This window comes from Nuphar pumila, chromosome 16, assembly GCF_984573655.1.
Source record: "Nuphar pumila chromosome 16, dmNupPumi1.hap1.1, whole genome shotgun sequence".
Taxonomy (NCBI): domain Eukaryota; kingdom Viridiplantae; phylum Streptophyta; class Magnoliopsida; order Nymphaeales; family Nymphaeaceae; genus Nuphar; species Nuphar pumila.
Genome location: NC_143264.1, coordinates 23,905,870 through 23,928,368, shown reverse-complemented (window position 1 = coordinate 23,928,368; position 22,499 = coordinate 23,905,870). Strand labels below are relative to the sequence as shown.

The following is a 22,499-nucleotide window of genomic DNA, read 5'->3' as shown; positions in this document are numbered from 1 at the left end:
CACTTACGCATCTACGTCTGGTTGGCAAAGTGTCTCCCATGATCTGCAGTGCAGCACACCGGTTGGCTTGTCGAGAAAGTAGGACCTCATGGCCTGGAGTGTCGGATGAGCTTGGGCTCTTCAGGAAAGAAGACCGACCAGTGTAGGTGATTTGATCCAGACGTGAACTAAAGAGAGACGAGAGAGAGAGAAGAATTCAATTCCTTAACTGCTATAAGTTCTCCAAAAGAGATTTCAAGCCACTCTTTATATTGTTTGGCCTGTGTGGGTCCAACTTCAACCTAAAGTAAAATCTAACACATAAACCTTTTACACCCTCTAACTCTCAAAAAAGGGTCTTAACTATCTACTAGAACTAGATTAAAGGGGGTCAGTTAGTTACTAAAAGCATAAATTAGGAATACGAAACAATTCTCGCTGGACCCTTTTCACAAAATAGAAAGTAGGAAAGAGAGGGGGGACGTCCCCTCTTTTTTAAGAAAGTAGGGTGCACCACACTTTCTTTTTCCTTCTCCTTGGATTCTTCCAAGTTGGCACCCTACTTGACCTTCCTCTACTTCAAGTTATTTGTGACAAGTGCCCTTTGACTTTGTGTTATTGAAAGATGCCACCTCAACTGTCACATCACCTTTCAGGGTCCTGCTTTGACTTGGGTGCCCTCCTTTCTTGGATTAGGTGGTGTGCAGATCCAATGCTCTTTTTGGATTTTGGTTTATAACAATGTTCAATGGATACCTTGTCACACTTTTGAAAAGTATAGGACACGTTTTGATTCTTCAAAAAAGTATGAGCCCCTTTTTTTGTATATTCACATTTAATCATTTATTGTGAATAATATTAAGCAGTTAGTTTCTCGTAGTCTGTATAAAAATCAGAAGATTGTCGCTTTGAGAACTAATAAGAGAGGAGATAAAATGATCTTTGTTCGTTCATTTCTTGCTGTCATGTCCTGATTGTGATACATGTTAGATTCAAATCACTCTACATACAAACATAACAAATAAACAAACATTCAAACTTAACACTTACATCACTCAATAAAGTGTTTATATAGAAATCATGCTTGAACAGTTCTACAGCCAGACTCTTTTCCCGTGGTTGGTTGTTATAAACATTTTTTTCTTTCATCTTACTATGTTTTTCTTTACGTGTCATATCAGGAAAGTAACATATACATAGAAGATATAAGACATTGTCATATCAGGAAAGTAACATATATATAGAAGATATAAGACATTAGACAAACAACAAACATAAATCATCTACAATGGAAACACACACACATATATAATTATATATATAACTTAAAGATAATAAACCCTTAAATAAAACACAAAAAAATATAAAAAGTATCCACAACAATCAAACACAAATATCCATTGGGCTATTAAATGCTCATATCTACAAAAAAAAAGTTTTGAATGAAATATATATATATATATATATATATATATATATAATTGTTTGCATGAAACTCACCTTTCAACCTAACCTGAAAAGTTGATGCAAAGGATACCGCAACCTCATTGGAATATAGCAATTTTTTTTTACGAGAATCGCTGTAAGGGGAGAGGAAAAATGTTGATGGTTCTATAGGGAAAAAGGTTAGGGTTCTTTCCAGAAACAAACGAGACAAAATACAAAATAAATAAAAATAACTATATATGTGATAGAGCAAGCATGCGAATGTAAGAAAATTTGCATGCCAAAAATTTGTGCAGATCACCCCAAATTTGAGGATCTCCTTGAGGATCAGTCACAAAGTTGATTTGCACGATTCTATGTAAACTTCATATTGTATATGCAAATTTAGTAGAATATTTGTAAAGTTTTGACAAGTTTTAGTTACAATAAGTTTGAGAATTTAGTTAGGCGAACTTCGTTCTATATATGCGAATTTAGTATAATATTTGCAAAGTTACGATAGATTTCAGTTACAGTAAGTTTGCAGATTCAGTTATGTGAACTTAGTTTATATATATGAGAATTTAGTGGTATATTTGTGAAGTTTCGACAGGTTTTAGATACATAAAATTCACAAATTTAGTTATGCGGATTTCATGAGGTCCACAAAAAATGTGTAAATCTACCTTTTAGTGAGAGTTTATGATAGCCAGAGAGCGTACCAATATATCGCGCAAACTTCAGGAGGTTCACTCGGGCAAACACTAAAATGGTCCTAAAAAAACCGAACCTTTACGAATTTGAACGTGGCGGATTTAAAAAATGTGTCATTTTTTCCACACAGTAGGTCATTTTTTGTATATTGAGGAGGTGTTTGATTTGCCAACCACGACCGTTCATGCACCCATGCCCACCCCCACATGGAACAGCAGAGGATGGGCACCACGTGAATAAAAAATTTGAGTGTGCTGGATAGGGTTGAACAGCACGCCCTGTCCTGTCTGTGTACAGTGCAGGAAAGGATGCGCTGTTCCTGTCCAGGCGTGCCAGCAATTCAAACGCCCCATAAAAGTCACAACAGTATAGGGCAGGTATACAGTAATAGAGCCAATTGGTAAACGGGGAGACTTGAGAGGTTTTCTAAATACCGTCTACCTCAAGATTAGAATTTGAGCCCTCTTAGGCTTGGATGCTACCCATTTCCAAATTGGGTATGTTAAAAGCACATCAGCCTAGTCGAATTGGGCTGGTCCAGGCTCAGAACAAGCCTCGTTTTTGGGGCCAAACAGGGTGTGTTCCGCACCATATGCATATTCTGACATATGGACTGTCATACAGATGCTCAATCTAATCTCTTGAGAGCCCACAAGGGCTCTGCTCGTCTGGTAGGGCCAACTTGTGGCTCCGCGAGGTTGGTAGGAACTGTCATTGCACGTCTCCCTGTAGTGGGACGTTACAGGTTCAAAACCCCAGTGGTAAGTTGAATGATAACTGGTGGTGGTCTGCCTAACCCCAGCTTGCCTTTCAAAAAAAACTTTGTGAATGTCACCAAGTTGAGGGGACATCACAAATTCGAAACCAACAGGTGGCATCCCTTGCCATAAGATCGAAGGTGGGTGTACTCTCCTCTGATAGAGGGACCTCAAGGGTTTTACGGAGACCAGCCAATGTGTGGTTGGTGGTTCGTGATGGGGGATCTTCCCTTGGATTATTCCACAAACAAAACATCTCTTGAGAGGGGGGAACAAAGCAAAGCATCACCGATGGACTCGCACACGACAGTGAAATATGGGATTGCTAGCTTGCCAGTACCTCTGGTAGTTTGTCTTCATGACAGAGAAATCTTATATATCACCAACAAAACCATGTTCCATTATTTGGGAACAGGTGCTTCATTTCTTTACCAACTAGAATTATAGTAAATATGTTCCCTAAATTGAAAGCAAGGTACAGGTCACTTATCCCTGTGATCCTACCATCAAGATCCAACTGGAGTTCAATTCAACCTTTTGGATCTTTATAATCCCTGGACTGTTTGAATTCTTATGGATCATTTCAGCAGCATTCAAAGAGAATTCCTGTGACAAAAATTATATCCAATGCCCAAAATTACAGTGTTTCAACTAGTACCGGAAATATAAGAATCTGGAAAGTATGAATTTCGATTGGTATTAAGATTATCAAAAAGAAGCGAACGGTACGGCTGGATGCAATTGCTATAAGCTGACCAATATCGGAAGATGAGTTAATGTTTTTTAATTTCTGTTCAATCCCCAAAGCGAAACAAATTCGATGATGCTCTTTCTCTCGATTTTGAAACTGAGTTGAAGAAATTTAACACATATTTCCATTGATAAATTCCAAGGTCAGCTCTTTCTTTGTAAACTTCAAGTCAAGGTAAGGAAATGAACTGAAAAATTGAAATGCGAGACTGATGCTAACCGAAAATTTCACATGTTCTGATGATGGGAGATGGTCACTTGAGTCATGGCAGTGATTAATAAGAAACAATGCTGCCAATTCTAGACTAGCTCTGGAAAACATTTAGACCGAGTGACCCTCCCTGTTAGATATGATGGATGGCCACTACACTACTGGCATCTTTGTGTTTGTGTGCCGCAGATGAAGCCTCTCATCGAAGTCAGGGAGGGCCCACAAGTTTGCATTGCCAATGGAATCCAGAGAAATGCATGGGGTCCCATGCTTTTCACAAACATACCCTACATGGCATAGTAAACATTTTCGCAATCATTCACCAACATAACAGGTAGTGCCAAAATGACATGAGGGCCGTGAGCCTCTAACTGAACCACTTACAAAGGCCAACCTGAATCATAACTTCCACCAAGGCCTAGTGTGATCTTGATCAATCAAACCTTTCTGACTGTTTGTTGGGTATGTCTCGCATAACATTTACGACTGAATTGAACTGATAAACATACATCCACATCATGCAACAATGATGCACAACGATCCATGCTGACAAGATCTTAATTAGTTGCTATCAAATAATCAGCCAATCTAGCTAAAAGAACAATATTCGATTTCAAAAGTTACATCTCCAAAAGCAACAACGAGTAGTTTACCGTAAAAGAGAAACAGAACAAATCGAAAAATTACAATATGAAGCTTCTGCAGCAAAAGTATAATCATAGACGGTAATTTCCATGATATAACATGGCCCTATGATGACAAGCTGGGCTAACCTGGCTATAGAACCACCAATTAGGATCATTATGAGAGATTAGAGGCTGGCCGAATGGCTTAGACTGCACATATTGTTGGACATCAGGTGCATCAGCAATACCCTCCAAGTAATTTCTGAGATCTCCTCCAGGCCCTATACATATTAAGAAGATTCAATTATTTTCGTTTGAACAATATTTAGAAGAAAATCATGGTAACAATGAGCCAAAAAACAACAATGAAGAAATGCCTCACCTAAACTAGAATCATTGTCATTATTAACATCGTACGCATGAGGGAATATTCCTGTGAATGGCTGCAGAAAAATGGCAGGCCCTTCTGATGTCATGTTCATGATGATGATGATGATGATGATGATGATGATAATAATGATGAACAGTGGCATCGATCTCAATAATCACAAATCGTAAACATATTAACTGCTCCCAACAGATAAAGTGACATCAATGACATGAGATAATACCAAGAATATCATAAGCACATCAAGTGAATGATCAATGATCATGAATGGCAGAGATGAGGATCAATAAAAAGATTCTAAGATAAAGATTGGATAAATTACAGGATTATTAAGTGCCTTGTAAGGTGAATCATCTATCAATAACGTGTTTTCACACGAGTAATAACCCCTGGGCCATGGCAATCTCTCATTGTTCCATAGTTTGTGCAGTTCCTTTAGAAAAAGAGGCTTATTGCTCTTGTCTAAAGTGCGCATCCCAGTATCAGTGCACTCGGACTGGTCCTGCAACATTCAACAGTTAAATGCAATCAATGTATGCAAAAGAACTAGATAAGTCAGTCTAAGCTTAGAAAATTGCATTTCATGTTCCCTTCACAAAATCAACACATCCTTTCCAGATTCTAACAGCCAGCACAAATGTCTATTATGTACCAGCCATTAGTTATTTTGATGTTTAATTAATTCTCGAGTGTTAGATCCACGGGGTTGTCCAGTTGTTAGTCAGGATGTTCAGAGGCCCCAGACATCACAAGTTCGATTCCCTCAAGATCAAACCTGCAACAGGTATAAAGTGCTATGGGGATGGTCCACTCTCTTGTCATAAAAAAGGAAAGAGCTCTAGTGCTAAGTTTTATTGAACACAAATTAACAGCAGCTTCCTCATACAACAGTTTATCAAGTACTGCCATTCTATACCAATTCTATTATAAAAGCAGGCAGATGATTGGCATATACAACTCTGGGGCCCTATCACTTACCTAATTTGGAGATTATTATGGTTCTTGGGCAATTTACTTGGCATTATTTACTTCGCTGACATAATTCAGTCCTTGGCACTTCTATGTGTGTGTGTGCACGCCATATGTCACTTCACTGAGTTACAAACTGTTGCTGAAAGGGAGACCACCCACCTTATCACTACAAACTTAGCAACAATCCAGGTTTCAAGGCCCACCTCTCTTGCATGACGATAGCAGCAATGCAAGTTTAGCAATACTGGATAAATTGGGTAACTAGCCCACCTCACTGGCATGCACTTACAAAGACATTCATATTTTCGAACCCCTATCAACTAGAGAGTCCCAATGAACCGAGTCAACATCTCTCTAGTGTTTTAAGATGTGAAACAATTCAAAGATAATACACAAGCATTACTTATTCATCAAATATCATCAAACTGAAGTCCAGGCCCAGAGTGTGGGCACACACACACAAGTTTATATATTATATCAAAAGAAGTCCAATTTTAATATATCCCATTCTGAACATTATCTAAATCCCAAGTTCAGAGAGGGAATGCCATATTCGGATAGGAATGTTGCTGGAAGTGAGAGCAAGATTGACATGGACAAAATGCACAGGCATTCAATCCCATGTCTTTAATGTTACCTGGAGTGTTCCCAGCCTTTTAAAGGCCATAGCCTGAAAGGGGGTGACTTTGTAAGCAAATCACACCAAATATTGATATGCGGTCCAAAACCACTAGCAACTACTAGTGATTTATATTTAAGGACAAATACTACACATAGAGAATTGCACAACAAAACAAATGAAGCATGAAAAATAGTGATATAAAGAGTTCGGTTTGGTTGTTATGTAGGTGTTGCCAAATCTAATCCAATCAAATATAGCATAAATAGATTTGGATTTGGAACCAATAGGAAGAACCCATAGAGTATGTGCATCCAAATTAGTTTTCTTTGTCCTTATCATATATGACAATCATGTTACTTTGATCTGAATTTTATTCAGATTTTAATTTTTTATCGAATTTGGATTTTGAAAATTCAATCCAGGCTATACAACAGGATCATGAAGGTGGTCGCTGTTTCTGGCTAATCGGCACACCATCAAATATCCAATCTGAACCTGATCTTTTGGCATCACAAATGAGCTAAACAATTGGAGGACATATGAATGTCACACATCAACATCCTCATAAGTTATTAGCAAATTAGTAACCAACACCACATATACACACGTGTGCTTATGTACATAATCAGCTCAGAAGTTGCACTAGCCAGTTTTGTACAACTTTGTCTTGCCGCTAAACAAATTTATAAACACAGAATAACTAAAATAAATAAATACAATATTACTGCAAAGAAATGAGGCAGACAAGAAATCAAACTGCGAAGCTTTTCGTTTCACAACGAATAATACTTGGATTGATACCAGTTCAAGAGTGCAAGTATTGGTGTTAGAATCAGTGTCCAATTGTCCATCATGAAATTACACTTCAAATTATTCTATAACCTTGTTATCCAACTTCATGAAATAATAAAATAGGGACAAGATGTTAAAATGTAAAACTGTACATATATGTATATATAATAATATTATATTATTATATATATATAAATACATTTTTCATTTCTTTCTTTTCTGTAATTTTTTCCTTTATTTTTATTTTTTGTCTTTATGTTATCTAGTTCAGTTTGAACTAGAATGATTGTTGCTAGTCAAGTCCTGTCCAGACTTGACTAGCAATAGAGCTGTTGGACTGACACAGCTCTATACTGTGCCCAACAGCTCTAAATAGAGCTGTTGGACTGTGCCCAACAGCTCTATTGAGTCCTCTTTCAGCTGTGTATGTAAAAGGGTGCAGCCCCTCTTGTATTTTACTCTTATGCTTCTTAAGCAATTGGTTTTTCATATCAATAAAGAATACATTTTTATTTTTATTTTGTTTCCAGTTATACCCTTTTTAAGGGTTATGCTTTAGTGTCATTCTTGACACTTGCTCTTGTTAATCTAAGCTCGTGTTTCGAAGATCCCCATTTCATTTCATGGTATCAGAGCCGCGGAAGTACTAAATCTTGAGGAAAAGCTGCCTCGGTTTCCGTGCCCGTTTGCAAAAGTGTTCGCCACTTGAAGAGAAGTGTTTTATCACTTCATTGGAGAAGATTTCACATCTTGTTGTATTGTTTTTTTTTCTTTCTTTTTCATTTTCCTTCTTGTTTCTCTTCTATCCCTATTCTTTCTCTCCTTGTAATCGATGGATGACAATGATAAAGTCACCATCATGCCTATGAAACTAAGCGATATGAACTATGTAACATGGGTTTCAATCATGAAGCACCATATATGGGGAAAAGGCTTATGGGGGATTGTGGATGGTTCCGATTCGGAACCTAAGCTATCTCTTACTAAAAAGGAGGGAGATAAAGAGGTCCCTCTATCGGAAGAAGAGAAAATCAAGGCTATTGCCTCATACGAGAAGAAATTGAAAGAATGAAGAATATCTCATGCGAAGATAATGTCATGGCTTATCAATAGCGTTGACATTAAAAAACGCTCAAGTCTTGCCAAATTTGATCATGCCGATAAGGCATGGGAATACCTTAAGAATATGTATTCCCTTAAAGATATTGCACACGTGTGCAACCTCTAAGAAAAAGTTCGAATGATGACACAAGGAGACAAAACTATTCGTGAATATTACAATGGGTTGTCCGAACTTTGGGAAGAACTTTTCCTTTTAGAACCAAAGTGGCATTGTGCCGAAGACATCGAGCTTCGTCAGAAACAACTCGATGCTGAACATTTTTACCAGTTTATCACTGGATTAAGGCCGGAATTTGAAACCACTAAATCGGCCCTACTTCACCGGGGAAAAATTCCTTCTATTGTTGAAACTATTGAAGAGTTAACAATGGAAGAAAATCGTCTCCGGAAAGGTTCTTTAAAAATTGAAGATGATTCCGTTTTAGCCGTGTCTAGACCAGGGAATCATGTTCGATCATATAGGCCTCCTCACTTTAACCGACAAAATGGTGACTATGATAAGAAGAAAGTTATTTGTCATCACTGTCATGAACTGGGACACTACAGGCCACAATGTCCCAAACTTAAGGAGCTGAGAGAAAAAAGAGCTGCAATTGCTGGATCGGAGCCTAAAGATCAGGATGCACCAGTTTCCCTGACCCAACTAATGGAGATTCTTCAGCCTCTCATCAAAGGTGCCTCTTCCTCATCTGAAGCTTCAACCGGCGCAGCAGCCTCATCTTTTTCTGATCTAGGTAAAATTTCTTGGCTTCTTGACTCTGGTGCATCTTTTCATATGACCCCAAATAATCAAAGTCTATCCAAATGTGTTAAAAATAAAACAAGTGTGTCAAAGGTCTTTACTGCTGATGGGACTTCTCTTGAAATAGAAGGAATAGGAAATTTTGAAAAAAATTATAAAACAAAAAAAAATTTTATTCCAGAAATTAGACATGTTCCCAAATTAAATTTAAATCTTTTATCTGTATCTCAAATTTCTGATTATGGGTGTAATATTTCTTTTTCTTCTCATGGTTGTTGGGTACAGGATCGCCAGTCAGGCAAGCTGATTGGGGAAGGCCATAGAGAAGGACTCTATTACATGAATTTTTTGGAAATGCCGAAGAAAACTTTTTGTTATAATATTCAAAAAATAGAGTTGGAACTGTGGCATAAGAGACTTGGTCACCCACATATAGCCAAAATCCAACATTTTCCAAATCTAGGAAAATTTTGTAACTCTGAATCATTTGATTGTAAAGATTGTATTCTCGGCAAAATGAAAAGATTACCATTTCAGAACAGAACCTTTTTCTCTTCAAGACCACTTGAATTAATACACTCGGATGTTTGGGGTCCTGCACCAGTAATTTCTAAAGGAGGATTTGTTTACTATGTTATTTTTGTAGATGATTTCTCCCGACATACGTGGATGTACTTTCTCAAACATAAGTCTGAAGTATTTTCATACTTTCAAACTTTTCATAATATGGTTAAAAACAAGTTTCAAAATGATATTACTATTTTTCGCACAGATTCAGGAGGAGAGTTTTTATCCACAGATTTTCAAAATTATCTTAAATTGCATGGCATCACACATCAAAGATCTTGTCCTTATACACCTCAACAAAATGGACTGGCAGAACGAAAACATCGTCATATTATAGAAACCACTAGGACTTTATTAATAGCAAATCAAGTCCCGAAAGACTTTTGGGCAGAAGCTGCCTTAACTGCCACCTATCTCATTAATAGGATGCCATCTTCTTCGTTACAAAATATCACTCCCATTGAAAAACTTATGAACATTTCTCCAGACTACTCTAGACTAAGAATATTTGGGTGCAAATGTTTCATATTTACTGACAAAAATGATAAACTTTCCCCTCGTGCGATTCCCTGTGCCTTTTTAGGATATGCTGAAAACCAGAAAGGTTATAGATGTTTTGACTTCAAAAATAATAAACTATATGTGTCTAGAAATGTTTCCTTTCTTGAAAAGGAGAGCTTCTTTGATTTTAGAAAATTAAAAGACGTCACTGAGTACTCCTTTTTGCTAGATCTAACATCAACATCTGATGAATATGACCTTGACTGTAACTTTGATGATGATCAAAGAATTATTGATCTTAATATTGAAAATGAAGAAGTTCATAGAGATACTAGTATTCAATATTTCAGGCGACGAGTCTAATCCTCCATGTGCACTTGAGAAATATTCTAACATTCCAACTAGACAATCATCCCGAATCTCGAAGCCTCCAAGAAAGTTTGTATCATACGAGTCTTTCTCACCCACATATAGGGCAGTTATTGCATTAATTCACTCATATGAAGAACCATCCACATATTTTCAAGCAAAAAATGATATCAAATGGATAGAAGCCATGAAAGCTGAATTAGATGCACTTGAAAAGGCTTCTACATGGAATATTCAAGATCTTCCTCCAAGGAAGAAAACTATAGGATGTCGATGGGTTTATAAAATTAAAACCAAGAGTGATGGTACTCTTGAAAGATATAAAGTCCGTTTAGTAGCCAAAGGTTATGCCCAAGAATATGGGATTGATTATGAAGAAACCTTTGCTCCGGTGGCTCGTATCACTGTTGTCCGAACCTTAATTGCCTTAGCTTCTATCAAAAAATGGTCTATTTTTCAAATGGATGTCAAAAATGCTTTTTTAAATGGAAAGCTAGTTGAAGAAGTATATATGGAACCCCCTCCTGGTCTAAGTATTCCTAAGGGTAAAGTCCTTCGCTTAGAAAAAGCTCTTTATGGACTTAAACAAGCACCAAAAGCTTGGTATGATAGGTTTAGTCGTGTTATGATTGATATTGGTTTTCAATTCTGTTTAACTGACACTGCTTTGTTTATTAAGAATTCTGATGCAGGGATCATTGTGCTTCTTCTCTATGTGGATGATATGATCATCACCGGAAGCGATTAACAGGGAGTTGAAACAATCAAAACACTTCTTAAATCTCATTTTGAAATGACTGATTTGGGCTTGTTGAGATATTTTTTAGGCATTGAAGTTGCTTATTCTCCTAGAGGATATTTATTATCTCAGACTAAATTTGCTTTTGATATTGTTTTCAGGGCTGGTATTACTGATGATAAGAAAGTTGACACTCCAGAAGTTGTTAATGTTAAAATGAAGATTGATGATGGAGAACTTCTTGCAGACCCTACTCCTTACAGACAGCTTGTCGGGGCACTTTCCTATCTATCCATTACCAGACCAAATATAGCACATGCTGTTCATACAGCAAGTCAATTTCAACATGCTCCTACTTCTGTTCATATGGGAGCAGTCATGCGTATTATCAGATACATCAAGTCCTCTCTTTCACGAGGACTTTTCTTATCTTCCTCCTCTTCTCTTGATTTAATTGCATATACTGATGCTGATTGGGGAGGTGATCCCAATAACAGACACTCAACCACTGGCTTTTGTGTCTTTTTAGGGGAATCATTAATCTCGTGGAGGTGTAAAAAGCAGCAGAAGGTATCTCTCTCATCCACCGAAGCTGAATACAAAGCCATGGCAACCACGACCATGGAAGTAGTTTGGCTCCGACGACTGCTTGCTGACATGGGAGTTGAAGCAACAAAGGCTTCACAAATGTGTTGTGACAACAAAAGTGCGATCTACATTGCCAGTAACAAAACATTCCACGAACGCACCAAACACATCGAAATGGATTGTCACTACGTCAGAGAGGAATATCTACACGGGATAATTGATTTGCCATATGTCACTTCAGAATATCAGTTAGCAGACTTCTTTACAAAGCCTCTCGCTGCTCCCCGATTTCACTTTCTCTTAGACAAACTTTCGCTCATTGTACCGTAAGTTTGAGAGGGAGTGTTAAAATGTAAAACTGTACATATATGTATATATAATAATATTATATTATTATATATATATAAATACATTTTTCATTTCTTTCTTTTCTGTAATTTTTTTCCTTTATTTTTTGTCTTTATGTCATCTAGTTCAGTTTGAACTAGAATGACTGTTGCTAGTCAAGTCCTGTCCAGACTTGACTAGCAATAGAGCTGTTGGACTGACACATTCCAACAGCTCTAAATAGAGCTGTTGGACTGTGCCCAACAGCTCTATTGAGTCCTCTTTCAGCTGTGTATATAAAGGGGTGCAGCCCCTCTTGTATTTTACTCCTATGCTTCTTAAGCAATTGGTTTTTCATATCAATAAAGAATACATTTTTATTTTTATTTTGTTTCCAGTTATACCCTTTTTAAGGGTTATGCTTTAGTGTCATTCTTGACACTTGCTCTTGTTAATCTAAGCTCGTGTTTCGAAGATCCCCATTTCATTTCACAAGAAACATCCAAACAAAAATCAGCAATATGAACAATAAGGATGCATCTCATTTTACACTTTGATCACTTAAGTTTAAACACAGAACTCATGTAGATAACAGGAGATGATAAAACAGCATTCATTAGATGCAACAGTATGATAGATAATGGGAATTTAGAAATAAGTTACTCATGCTGCAATTTTTTTTTCAATGGAGCCACTTATAACAACTACGCAATATACATTAACAGAGGCACACACTAAAATCAGACATATTACAAATCAAGAACACAACTAGCAAGAAATCAGTATTGAGAATACTAAGGATATCAGAAAAATTAAGGAATTGATGCTGGAAACATAGTGCATGAGGGGAACAATGCAGGGATTATGTCTATTCAAGTAGGTTTTATCCATTTTAAGTTCAAATACCAGATCCCTTTCACAGAGTTCCAATCCAATAGAGGCCCGGAATAAATCATAAACCAGTGGAATAACTGTACTAGATGGTAACCAGGATTTCCATTAAATTCAGACTCTATTCCAATTGTTGGCTGATGTCCTGAAGAAAAGAAGCATATCGTCCCCATTGAAAACTCGACGAGTCATCTCAGTGACTCAGCCATTCACTGAGTCAACCCAGTGAATGACCCAGCATTTGCACAAGACTCAACCGAATCAATCAAGTTTTCATACAACTCAGCCATGACTTGGCTAAGTCATAAGTTGACTCAGTTGAGTCATGTATATTTGCGTTATAATGGTATATGGTGACATAATAAAACATTCATATAAATTTATAAAAACTTTATGTAGATACGTATGTTGTAATGTTTATACACACACATGCACACAATATGATTTAATCAAATCATTGTATATGAATGTATAAATATGTAATGTATATAGTTTACATAAAACATATGTACTTATACAGTTGTGTATTGCATATATATATATATATATATATATATATATATATATATATATATGCAAATGGTGTATCATCGGATGCCAGAGGCATCGGACGAGGTTGGACACGTGGTAAAAAAAAAAGGTTTTTAGCAGCTTGACCGCCGCTAAAAACAGTCAAAAGTGCAATTTTTTGTGCCGCTGATCGCGTGCATGATCAGCAGCCCAAAAAGTGTCCGATTTGCATCGGACGAGATGGGTGTTTGACGATACACCCATCTCTCTCTCTCTATATATATATATATGTATATATATATGTATATATACATATACATATATATATATATATATAGCTGTCTACACTGATCCATGCCTACCACAGCCTACGGTGCTTTTGAAGGGTTCTTTTCCATGTTTTTCTTGAATCTGTCTGTGCAGATGTGTTTTACGTGTTTGATTTTATAGGAACGGACTCTTGCATCATTCGATTTTGACGTGCAGATAGATTTTTATAAGTCTTGAAAATCGATGGGGTAAATTTTTTATAAATATCATAAATATTCAAGGCTTAAAAATTTATGTTTTTCTATTGAAAAAACAATATCCAAGTGTCATTTCGTAGCAAATCAACCATGCCAAGCACATCTGTGTGGTCAGATTTGAGAGAAACAACTCATAAACCCCCCTTCGCTCGTGGTAGGCTGCCGTAGGCAGCTACTCCCTACTCTCTCTCCATATATATAATTAGCTATATATCCATAAATTTAAAAGTTGTCATGACCTTTCCCAGCAAAATAATCCTGTCAGGGTCATAAGAAGATGTCTTTGCCAATAACTCTTCAATCATGAAGATCCCAGGAAGTATTTTGCACACTAATAAAATTCCCATAATTGTTAAATACAGTAAAATTTGGCCTAGAGGCATTTAATTGTATACATATCTACATTACACGGAAAGAGCTAGATGGTTAACTTCATAGCGCCTGTAGCTAATTGTTCCCTAAACAATTATCTAACTTCTGTATCATTACTATTAATATTTTTTATTTTTTTTCTTTTAAACCGTTCAGACATCTCTCTCGTGAAACACTTACAGGTTTACAATGCTGACGTCTGCAATTAATGTTACACTCATTTATGATACTGAGTATTAATCAACCACATTTCCATTTTGTGCACCAATACTATGTCAACAGGATCATCAATCCTCAAAACATCGGACAATGATCGAACCATATGCTAACTGAAAAAGAAGGGAACAAAAAAACATCTCAATTCAATCAATATAACAATCATTAAACCACAGACTTTGAGCTTTTCATTTCGGATTATGAAGTTTTGTCACTTCCCCTCCTCTTGTTCCATAAATAAATTTGGTATCAATATCCTTCAATTTCAGAATTTCTGGTATTGCAAAGATAACTAATAAGCATAGCACAGAGAGTATGGTCTGACATATTTACCCAGCAAAACAACAGTCTCTGTCTCAAATCTCCCAACAGAAGAAGAATGACCCCCTCCACGTTGTTCCTTCAACAGTGACAATTGAGACTTAGTAAAAAGAAAAAAGAAAAGAAAAAACCTATGTAAATTCTTACATAGCAGCTCAAATAGGAAGACAGAGGAAAATTACACCCTGATCTCAAATTAGGGAGCACAGGCAGAGCACTTACTTCCTAGCAGAAGACCAAATTCCCACATCAAATCTTTCAAAACAGAACCTCAAGAAATCATCACAGAAGGGCCTCTTGAAAACTGAAACAAAAACAGAAACAATAAATCTCACCAACATGGTAAAAGATAAAGCACCTCCGAACAAAAGAACCAGAAACCTTCACAAAGAGAAAGAGCAGAAGAAACCCGAAATTCCTTCACAAATAATGCGATACCTCACCTAATTTTTTACCAACAAGGCCGTCGGGCGGCCGATTTATCGGCATGGCCGCGACATTCGTTTCAAAGACCGTATGCGCCAGCAAGCCATTGACATCGAGAACAAGCAGCTTCCTCTCTGAACGACCAACCAACTGATGGTTGTACAAACCGGGCTCGTAGAAGTACCTCTTTGAGTAACCATCCTCAGTCGTCTTTTCTTTTATTCCTCCCTTCGGACAGAGGGATCGACCGGAACTCGAACTCATGGTGACACAGGGCACCCCAAACAACACCAATCTAGCATCACCCAAGAACCTAAAGTTTCGCTTACTCCCTTTATACGAACAAAGGGGTCACAAACTATCAAAATTCAGAGAAAAACTCACCACCAAAAGTCGTGAAACCGTCTCAGCACGAGAAGAAGCCACTACTCTCTCTCTCCCCCTCTCATTGCGATGTGGGTGGTCCAATGGTTGGATGGGAGTTGGAAGATGATGGCCTTCATTATTACATCTCGATTTGAAGGTGAGAACCGACGCTTTCTTTGGAGAGATGGGGATCTTTCTGGGGAAGGAGAAAAGCAAAAAGAGAGAGCAAACCAAAGCGTCTCTCTCTCTCATCCAATCCCTTCATCTCTCCACCTCAAAAGGGACTCTTAGGTTGTTCGGGTACGGTCCGGATCAAAACTATGACTACCCTCGTACAACTGGATCCGTTTATAACAGTTTGCCGCATTGGGATTCATACTTTTGGGTGAGAGGATCAGGTCCAAGGGAGTGACATCACATGGTACACGTACACTTTGAGTGTGCCCTCATCAGTTATGAGCCCAAAAAGAAGATGGAGGGAAGTTATGTGATGAAGCACACTCAAAGTGTGCCATGTGATGGCACCTGATCCCGGCTCATTAGGGGCGGATCCCTACAGTGACACTGACACAGCCTGTGGCATCTTAGTTATAAACAGCATCCAAGATCCACCTTTTACAACAACTCGACATTTCGGATGCCGTTCATCTGAAGATGAATGACATATGTTTAATTTATTTTTTAATCGCTATTTATTATGAAAAATCATGTATCTCTATTTGTAAATATATTTTATTTGTATTTCTTAATAAACATTTTTTTATTATTTCTTTTTTATTAGTTTACTATTGCTTACCATTCTCTACCTAATTAGGGTATTATTACACATGGAAAAAAAAATCAGTTAAGCAGACCACGTGGAGATTACTTTCGAGACAGAGAGAATGCACGGATCAAGTCGAGGAGCACGGATCACCGAAAACGTCCAAGGCACATTGGATGCCCTTCATCTGCAAGTGCAACGCATAAAAAAAGTCTTGTGGGGCCCAGTCCTTTTTTTGGGAGTCTCACTTTAGCCGGGATCAGATGCCATCACATGGCACACTTTCTGTCTCTGCACCCGGCTGCCCTCCATCTGCTTTTGGGCTCAGCAACTGACAGACTGTCAGCCAAAGATGAAGGGCACCAGGTGCAGCGGCACACTCAAAGTGTGCCAAGTGAACCTGATCCGGGCTCGCCACTAATTTGATCCGGGCCATTTTGACTGAACAGATTAGTTAAGGCCGTGTCAGCGGGTTGGGTTTGATACCCGAGCATGGCCTTGTAAACTTCTAACGTGAATGTTGTGCAATTGACCGGAGCAACCTGTGGGTCAGGTTTGGGAAATAAATTTTATTTGGATATTCAACCTGACTTGGCTGACCGAAATACTTTACATGCACCTTTTAGTGTAATTATGCATTTTAAATACTCTTTTAGCCTATGCAGGTCGGGTTTTGGATTCATTTTGATAACTTGACATTATCGGGTACAAACAGGTCGGATTAGAGCCGGATCTGCTAAATGTGAATATGAAGTATGAATAATAAATCTATGTCCAAATTCGAATCTGAGTCAGATCTGATGCTGGTAAAGTTGAATCCGAATCTAAAATACATGTGGTAATACTAGATCCGAAAAATATAAAGAAAAACAAGCTATTTACATGTAAAAAATACAATCAGGTCAGATTTTGATTTTAATCAATTTAGGGTCTGACTTGAAGTGCTGGTCCAAATCAAACACGAATCTGAAAATAATCCTATTGAACAAATCCGAATTCACATTCAATTTTTTACTGAAAGGATCCAAATGAACAACTCAGAAGACGGGAAAAAATGCTCAGAGGAAGCAGGAAAGTCTGGAAAATTCGGACAAGTCAACTTGTCCAAATGCTCTCAATTGTCGTCAGAAGGGTTCAACAAAAGGAAAACTTTCCTGAAAAACTGACTTGTCGTCAAACAACTTTGGCTGGAAATGAATTGTTCTCAAACTTGTAGTCCAACAGAAATAAAAAAAAATTTCCCGAATGAACAGCATCTTCCGAATTTATAACTGACGACATGGCAACTCTCATCCCACCTGGGCCAATTGTCGTCCGACCAAGTCCCACCTTGTCGTTAGACTTGGCTTGTGGAACATGTTTGGCACTCTTTTGTCCTGCATTTTAGGTCTTTTCACATGCATTGCATGCATCTCTTATGTATTTATAAATTTTCATGTCACTAACTTATTCTTGGTGTAACGCCCTAAAATTTTAAACTTGCAAACCTTTCACAATTTATAAGGCAACTGTCGTCCCACCTGGGCCAAATGTCGTCAGAAGACGAGGATGAATTGCCGTCCGACCAAGTCCCACCTTGTCATTAGACTTGGCTTGTGGAAGATGTTTGGCACTCTTTTGTCATGCATTTTAGGTCTTTTCACATGCATTACATGCATCTCCTAGTATAAATTTTCATGTGATTCCTATGTCACTAACTTATTCTTGCATCTGACATACTCAATAAAAAGCCTACCCAGACTCATCTTAAGACTATCCTATTAGATAGATGAAAGTGGTTCATAGGTTGTTTCACAAATTGATGGAGCAATTTAAAACCCATGATATTATTCAAAATGAGCGCATTCCTTACCTATTACCTCAGGGCTTTTCTAAGTTTCCCTCATTATTCATGAAAAAATGACTTTTTGAAAGATTTTTTTCTTATATGCCATCTCCTTTCCAAAACGAGTTATATTATTCAAAATCGTCTATTGTTCCAGCTGCAATGCTATACGATAAGGCACTTGTTTTGTCTCTTACCAACTTATACTCATCAGAGACCTCCATTCATTTACAGAGTTCAAGGGTGGCCCTCGCATGAAACAAGATATTAGTTTAGTCTCTAGCCTAATGTCGTTTGGCCTAGACCTCTCTACTTATATAGAAAGTCACCATAGAGACTCTTGCATTCAATTACGTACATGCCTTAAGCTACATATTTGCACTTTTATCATCACCTTTGTCAAAAAGAAATTTTAAAAATGGATTTGGTTTTGGAGTCAATCTTATCATTTTTAAAATTGGTGTGTCTACTTCTTTGTCATCGATTGAGCTGCGCATGCTCGATAACAAAGAATGGGCAATTTTTGGACAACTCAATTTTAACCTAGTAGTCCTATGTCAAAGGTTGCCTTTCGAAAAGCCAATTGCCGTGAATCTTTTTTGACATATTTCAACTATCACTGTATTTTTAGCATACACAACAATGTTCTAAAGGTTTTTCTCCAAAAAATAGTTAAAACTAGAGAGTATTAGCTTTCGAATGTGACAAAAATCAAGTCATTTTGATACCAGAGTGCAAGGTTATGACAAAAAAAACCTATTTTATATAAGGTCTACTTTGATTCTAATTTCGGCCACTAAATCAATCAAATTTGGTTTTTTACTAAAAGATAAATTAAATTAGAGGATGTTAGCTTTTAGATTCAACAAACCACACCTCAAAAGGATGCATGGTTAGAGTTAACCTATCGAAGTATACTCAACATATTTATCTGACGATAAGTCACATGTCGGTAGACCATTTATCTATTTCTTTGACGAAAAGTCAATTGTTATTAGACAACTTTTTGTTAGACCTCAATTGTCATAAGATCTAGACCAAAAACTTCACTTGTCGTCAGACAAATTTATTCGGTTTGACCTAAGACGTATAGGAATGACGATAAACCTTATCACCTTTCTAAACTCAAAACCTATCCTCTTAGCTTGTCAAAAACCTCATTTCTTAACTCTTACCAAACCTAACAACCAATCAGAGCCTGCCACCTCAAATCATTAGCCAATAAGAATGAGACAATAGGCAGATCTAGATATTCAGATCCAGAATCCCACCATTTAGCATTCAGATTCAATAGAAAACCTATAAATAAGGGTCCTCTCTACCCTTCTCAGCATCTAGAATCTAGCATCAAGAGTTTAGAGCCTACCTATAAGAGTGCTATTGCTGAAAGAAATCATCCTAGTCCTGACCCTCACCATATTCAGTCAACTAGTCATCTTCTACATCTAGATCCATTACCCCACAGAATCCACTTGCTGGGTCCAAACCCCTTTAGACTCGATAAGCTTCTCCTTCTATTTATTTTTATTTTATCTTATTTATCAAGGTGTGTTTATCTTTAATTTTTGCATTTATGTCATTTTTCATGTTTTTCGAGTGTTGGTGGTGCCCCCACACCATCAACCTGATGTACGTCGCATGCCAGGAATCATAAGTCAAAAAGTTACACCCCTAAATCGATTGATCCTTGCTCACAGAAGGAAGAAAGACTCATGTTCTTAAAGAACGAAACCATTGTCTCTCAATCAAATATTTGAATCCATCTTCAAAAAACCCATTTAAAAAATATTTTGAAAAATAGGGATCAGGAATGCCCTACAAATTTAGTGGCTAAAATGAAAGGTTTAACTGAATAATATTTGGCTTAATATTTTTATGCCCAAATCTGAAAATTCATATTTGGGTTGAGTTGAATACTTGAACAAATCAATCCATATCTGGCCCTAGTTCTAGGTAGGACTATCAACGAGTCCAGTTTGTATGGGGTACACAACTTGACCCCGAACCTGCATTTCTGGGTTTGGGCATGGAAAGTACTGAACCGAATAATATTTGGGTCAACCCAAAACCAGCCGGCATAAAAATCGACCCGAGCAATATGGAGGCTGGTTTGAGTCATGATTTTTGTCAGGCGCCCTACAGACCTGGCTTTTTTGTGGGGTACTTGACATGACCCCAGTATATATATATATATATATATATATATATATATATATATATATATATATATATATATATATATGTGGGTCCATGTTTGAGATTCTATTTTTGTGACTTGACAAAACCAAACCTGGTTATTAGTTATATGGGCTGGTCCGGTAACCCATTTACAACCCTAGTTCTAGGGTTGCAAAGAGGTTGGATGTGGGCTAACCAAAGATGGGCATCGAGTTGGTACATATCATATCTATATAAGAAGTCATCCACTAGATCTGACTCATTATATGAATATATGGAAAAAGTGTGTAAATGTTTAAGTGTAAATATGAGTTAGTTGTTGGATTTGGACTTGGGTTAAATAAAACTGATAAACATCTTTCGGATTTAAGCCATTTCTGGCTGAGGATGCATAGGGATTCAACGGCTCAAATATAGTATGAATCCAATTATGTTTGATATGGGGAAAATGGTAGTTGGAAAAGGTTACCTCTTTTCACGTATGGAAAGTAGATAAAAAAATATTTGATTAGACAAATCTAAGGATGGAACGAGATATATATTCACATGGATCCTATTTTAGGGCACGTTTGGAAGCAAGAAAATATCTCATAGGAAAAAAATTTGCCTATGAAAAGTTTTGATATTATAAGTTTTTTAAAAGAAAATTTTCTATTTGTCTATGTAGCATGAAAAAAATGGGCTGAAAAAGTACGATTTTTTTTTGCTTGTTTGTGTGTTAAATTTTTTTCCTAAAATATTGTTAACAAAATAAAATATGCACTGATAAAATTTTGATGGCATATGGAACTTTGGCTTTTGGTACGCACAGAAGAAAGTAGGATGACCATTTGTTACGGATCACTAGAACTGACCAAGAGAAGTTGTCCCAGATCCGATCTAGAGGAGGTGTCCAGCCTAAAGTCCCATCTAGGCTGGGTAGGGGTGGCAATCGGGTTGGATTGGCGGGTCGGGTCAGCGGGTCAGCATACCTCAACACAAACCCAACCCGTTTATTAAACGGGTCGGCTATGGCAAACACGAACCCGACCCATTTATTAAACGGGTAACCCGACACAACACAGTTAACCCATTTAATAAATGGGTCGGGACGGGTAAACGGGTTGGCGGGTCGGATTCGGGTAAACGGGTTGGCAGGTCGGGTTCGGGTAAACGGGTTGACCTGCCCGCTTGACCTGTTTATTAAACGGGTCAGCCGGGTTGGCATACCCCTAACACGAACCCAACCCATTTAATAAACGGGTTAGGCAGGTCGACCCGTTTATGACACGAACCCGTTTAAGCCAAACCCGAACCCGACTAAGAAGCGGGTTGGCAGGTCAGGTTGGTGGGTCGTGTCAGATTTTGCCACCCCTAAAGCTGGGGTTGTGGGAGTAGTCTAGCTAAGCTTGGGACTGTGGGAGACATCTAGCCTAGAGTCCCATCTAGGCTTGAACATCCCTTGAGCTTTTACCCATTTTCCCCTTTTGAATTCTATAAATAGATATGTACATTGCTTAATTATTTTTTAATAAAGTTTATTGAGTGAATCTCTATTCTTTATTATTATTTTCAGGTCCTAGATATCGAAATTCTATCTCCACACGCCCCTACCTTCGTCCCTATGCAGGATGTTGACCTAGAGAGATCAATATTCTCCTTATGCCCCTTATTGAGACTCATGCCTATAGCCCTCTCCCACACATAGACCTACCCAAACTGCCTCTCCCTAAAGTCGGGTTATCACATTTAATATAAGCCCAAGGCCTTCTGTGGAATTAAGATCGACCATATTAGACTCTTTTGCATATCAACAAGGGCTCACACCCTTCATATATTCTGACCAGGTGCGATCTATACCCTTTCTTGTGAATCTTGTTGGGTCTAGACCTTAGGCATCACCTGATATTCATATTCATATTCATTTTTAGTA

The 22,499-nt window shown here is 37.6% G+C and overlaps 1 protein-coding gene across 2 annotated transcripts; it reads right to left on the bottom strand.

Moving 5' to 3' along the window:
• Positions 1–4,386: 4,386 nt before the first annotated feature.
• On the bottom strand, positions 4,387–16,097 carry LOC149813093 (putative FCP1 homology domain-containing protein C1271.03c). Of its 2 annotated transcripts, XM_089991828.1 has the most exons (7): positions 15,840–16,097; positions 15,473–15,750; positions 15,252–15,333; positions 15,042–15,108; positions 5,174–5,353; positions 4,846–4,906; positions 4,387–4,744 (listed from the first exon to the last, which is right to left on the bottom strand). In XM_089991828.1, the coding sequence occupies exons 2-7, from the start codon at positions 15,717–15,719 to the stop codon at positions 4,554–4,556; spliced, it is 828 nt and encodes a 275-aa protein (XP_089847954.1). In that variant the 5' UTR covers positions 15,720–15,750; positions 15,840–16,097; the 3' UTR covers positions 4,387–4,553. The 2 variants fall into 2 exon arrangements, with proteins under 2 accessions (XP_089847954.1, XP_089847955.1); XM_089991829.1 differs by lacking the exon at positions 15,840–16,097 and having other exon boundaries at positions 15,473–15,810.
• Positions 16,098–22,499: the final 6,402 nt, after the last annotated feature.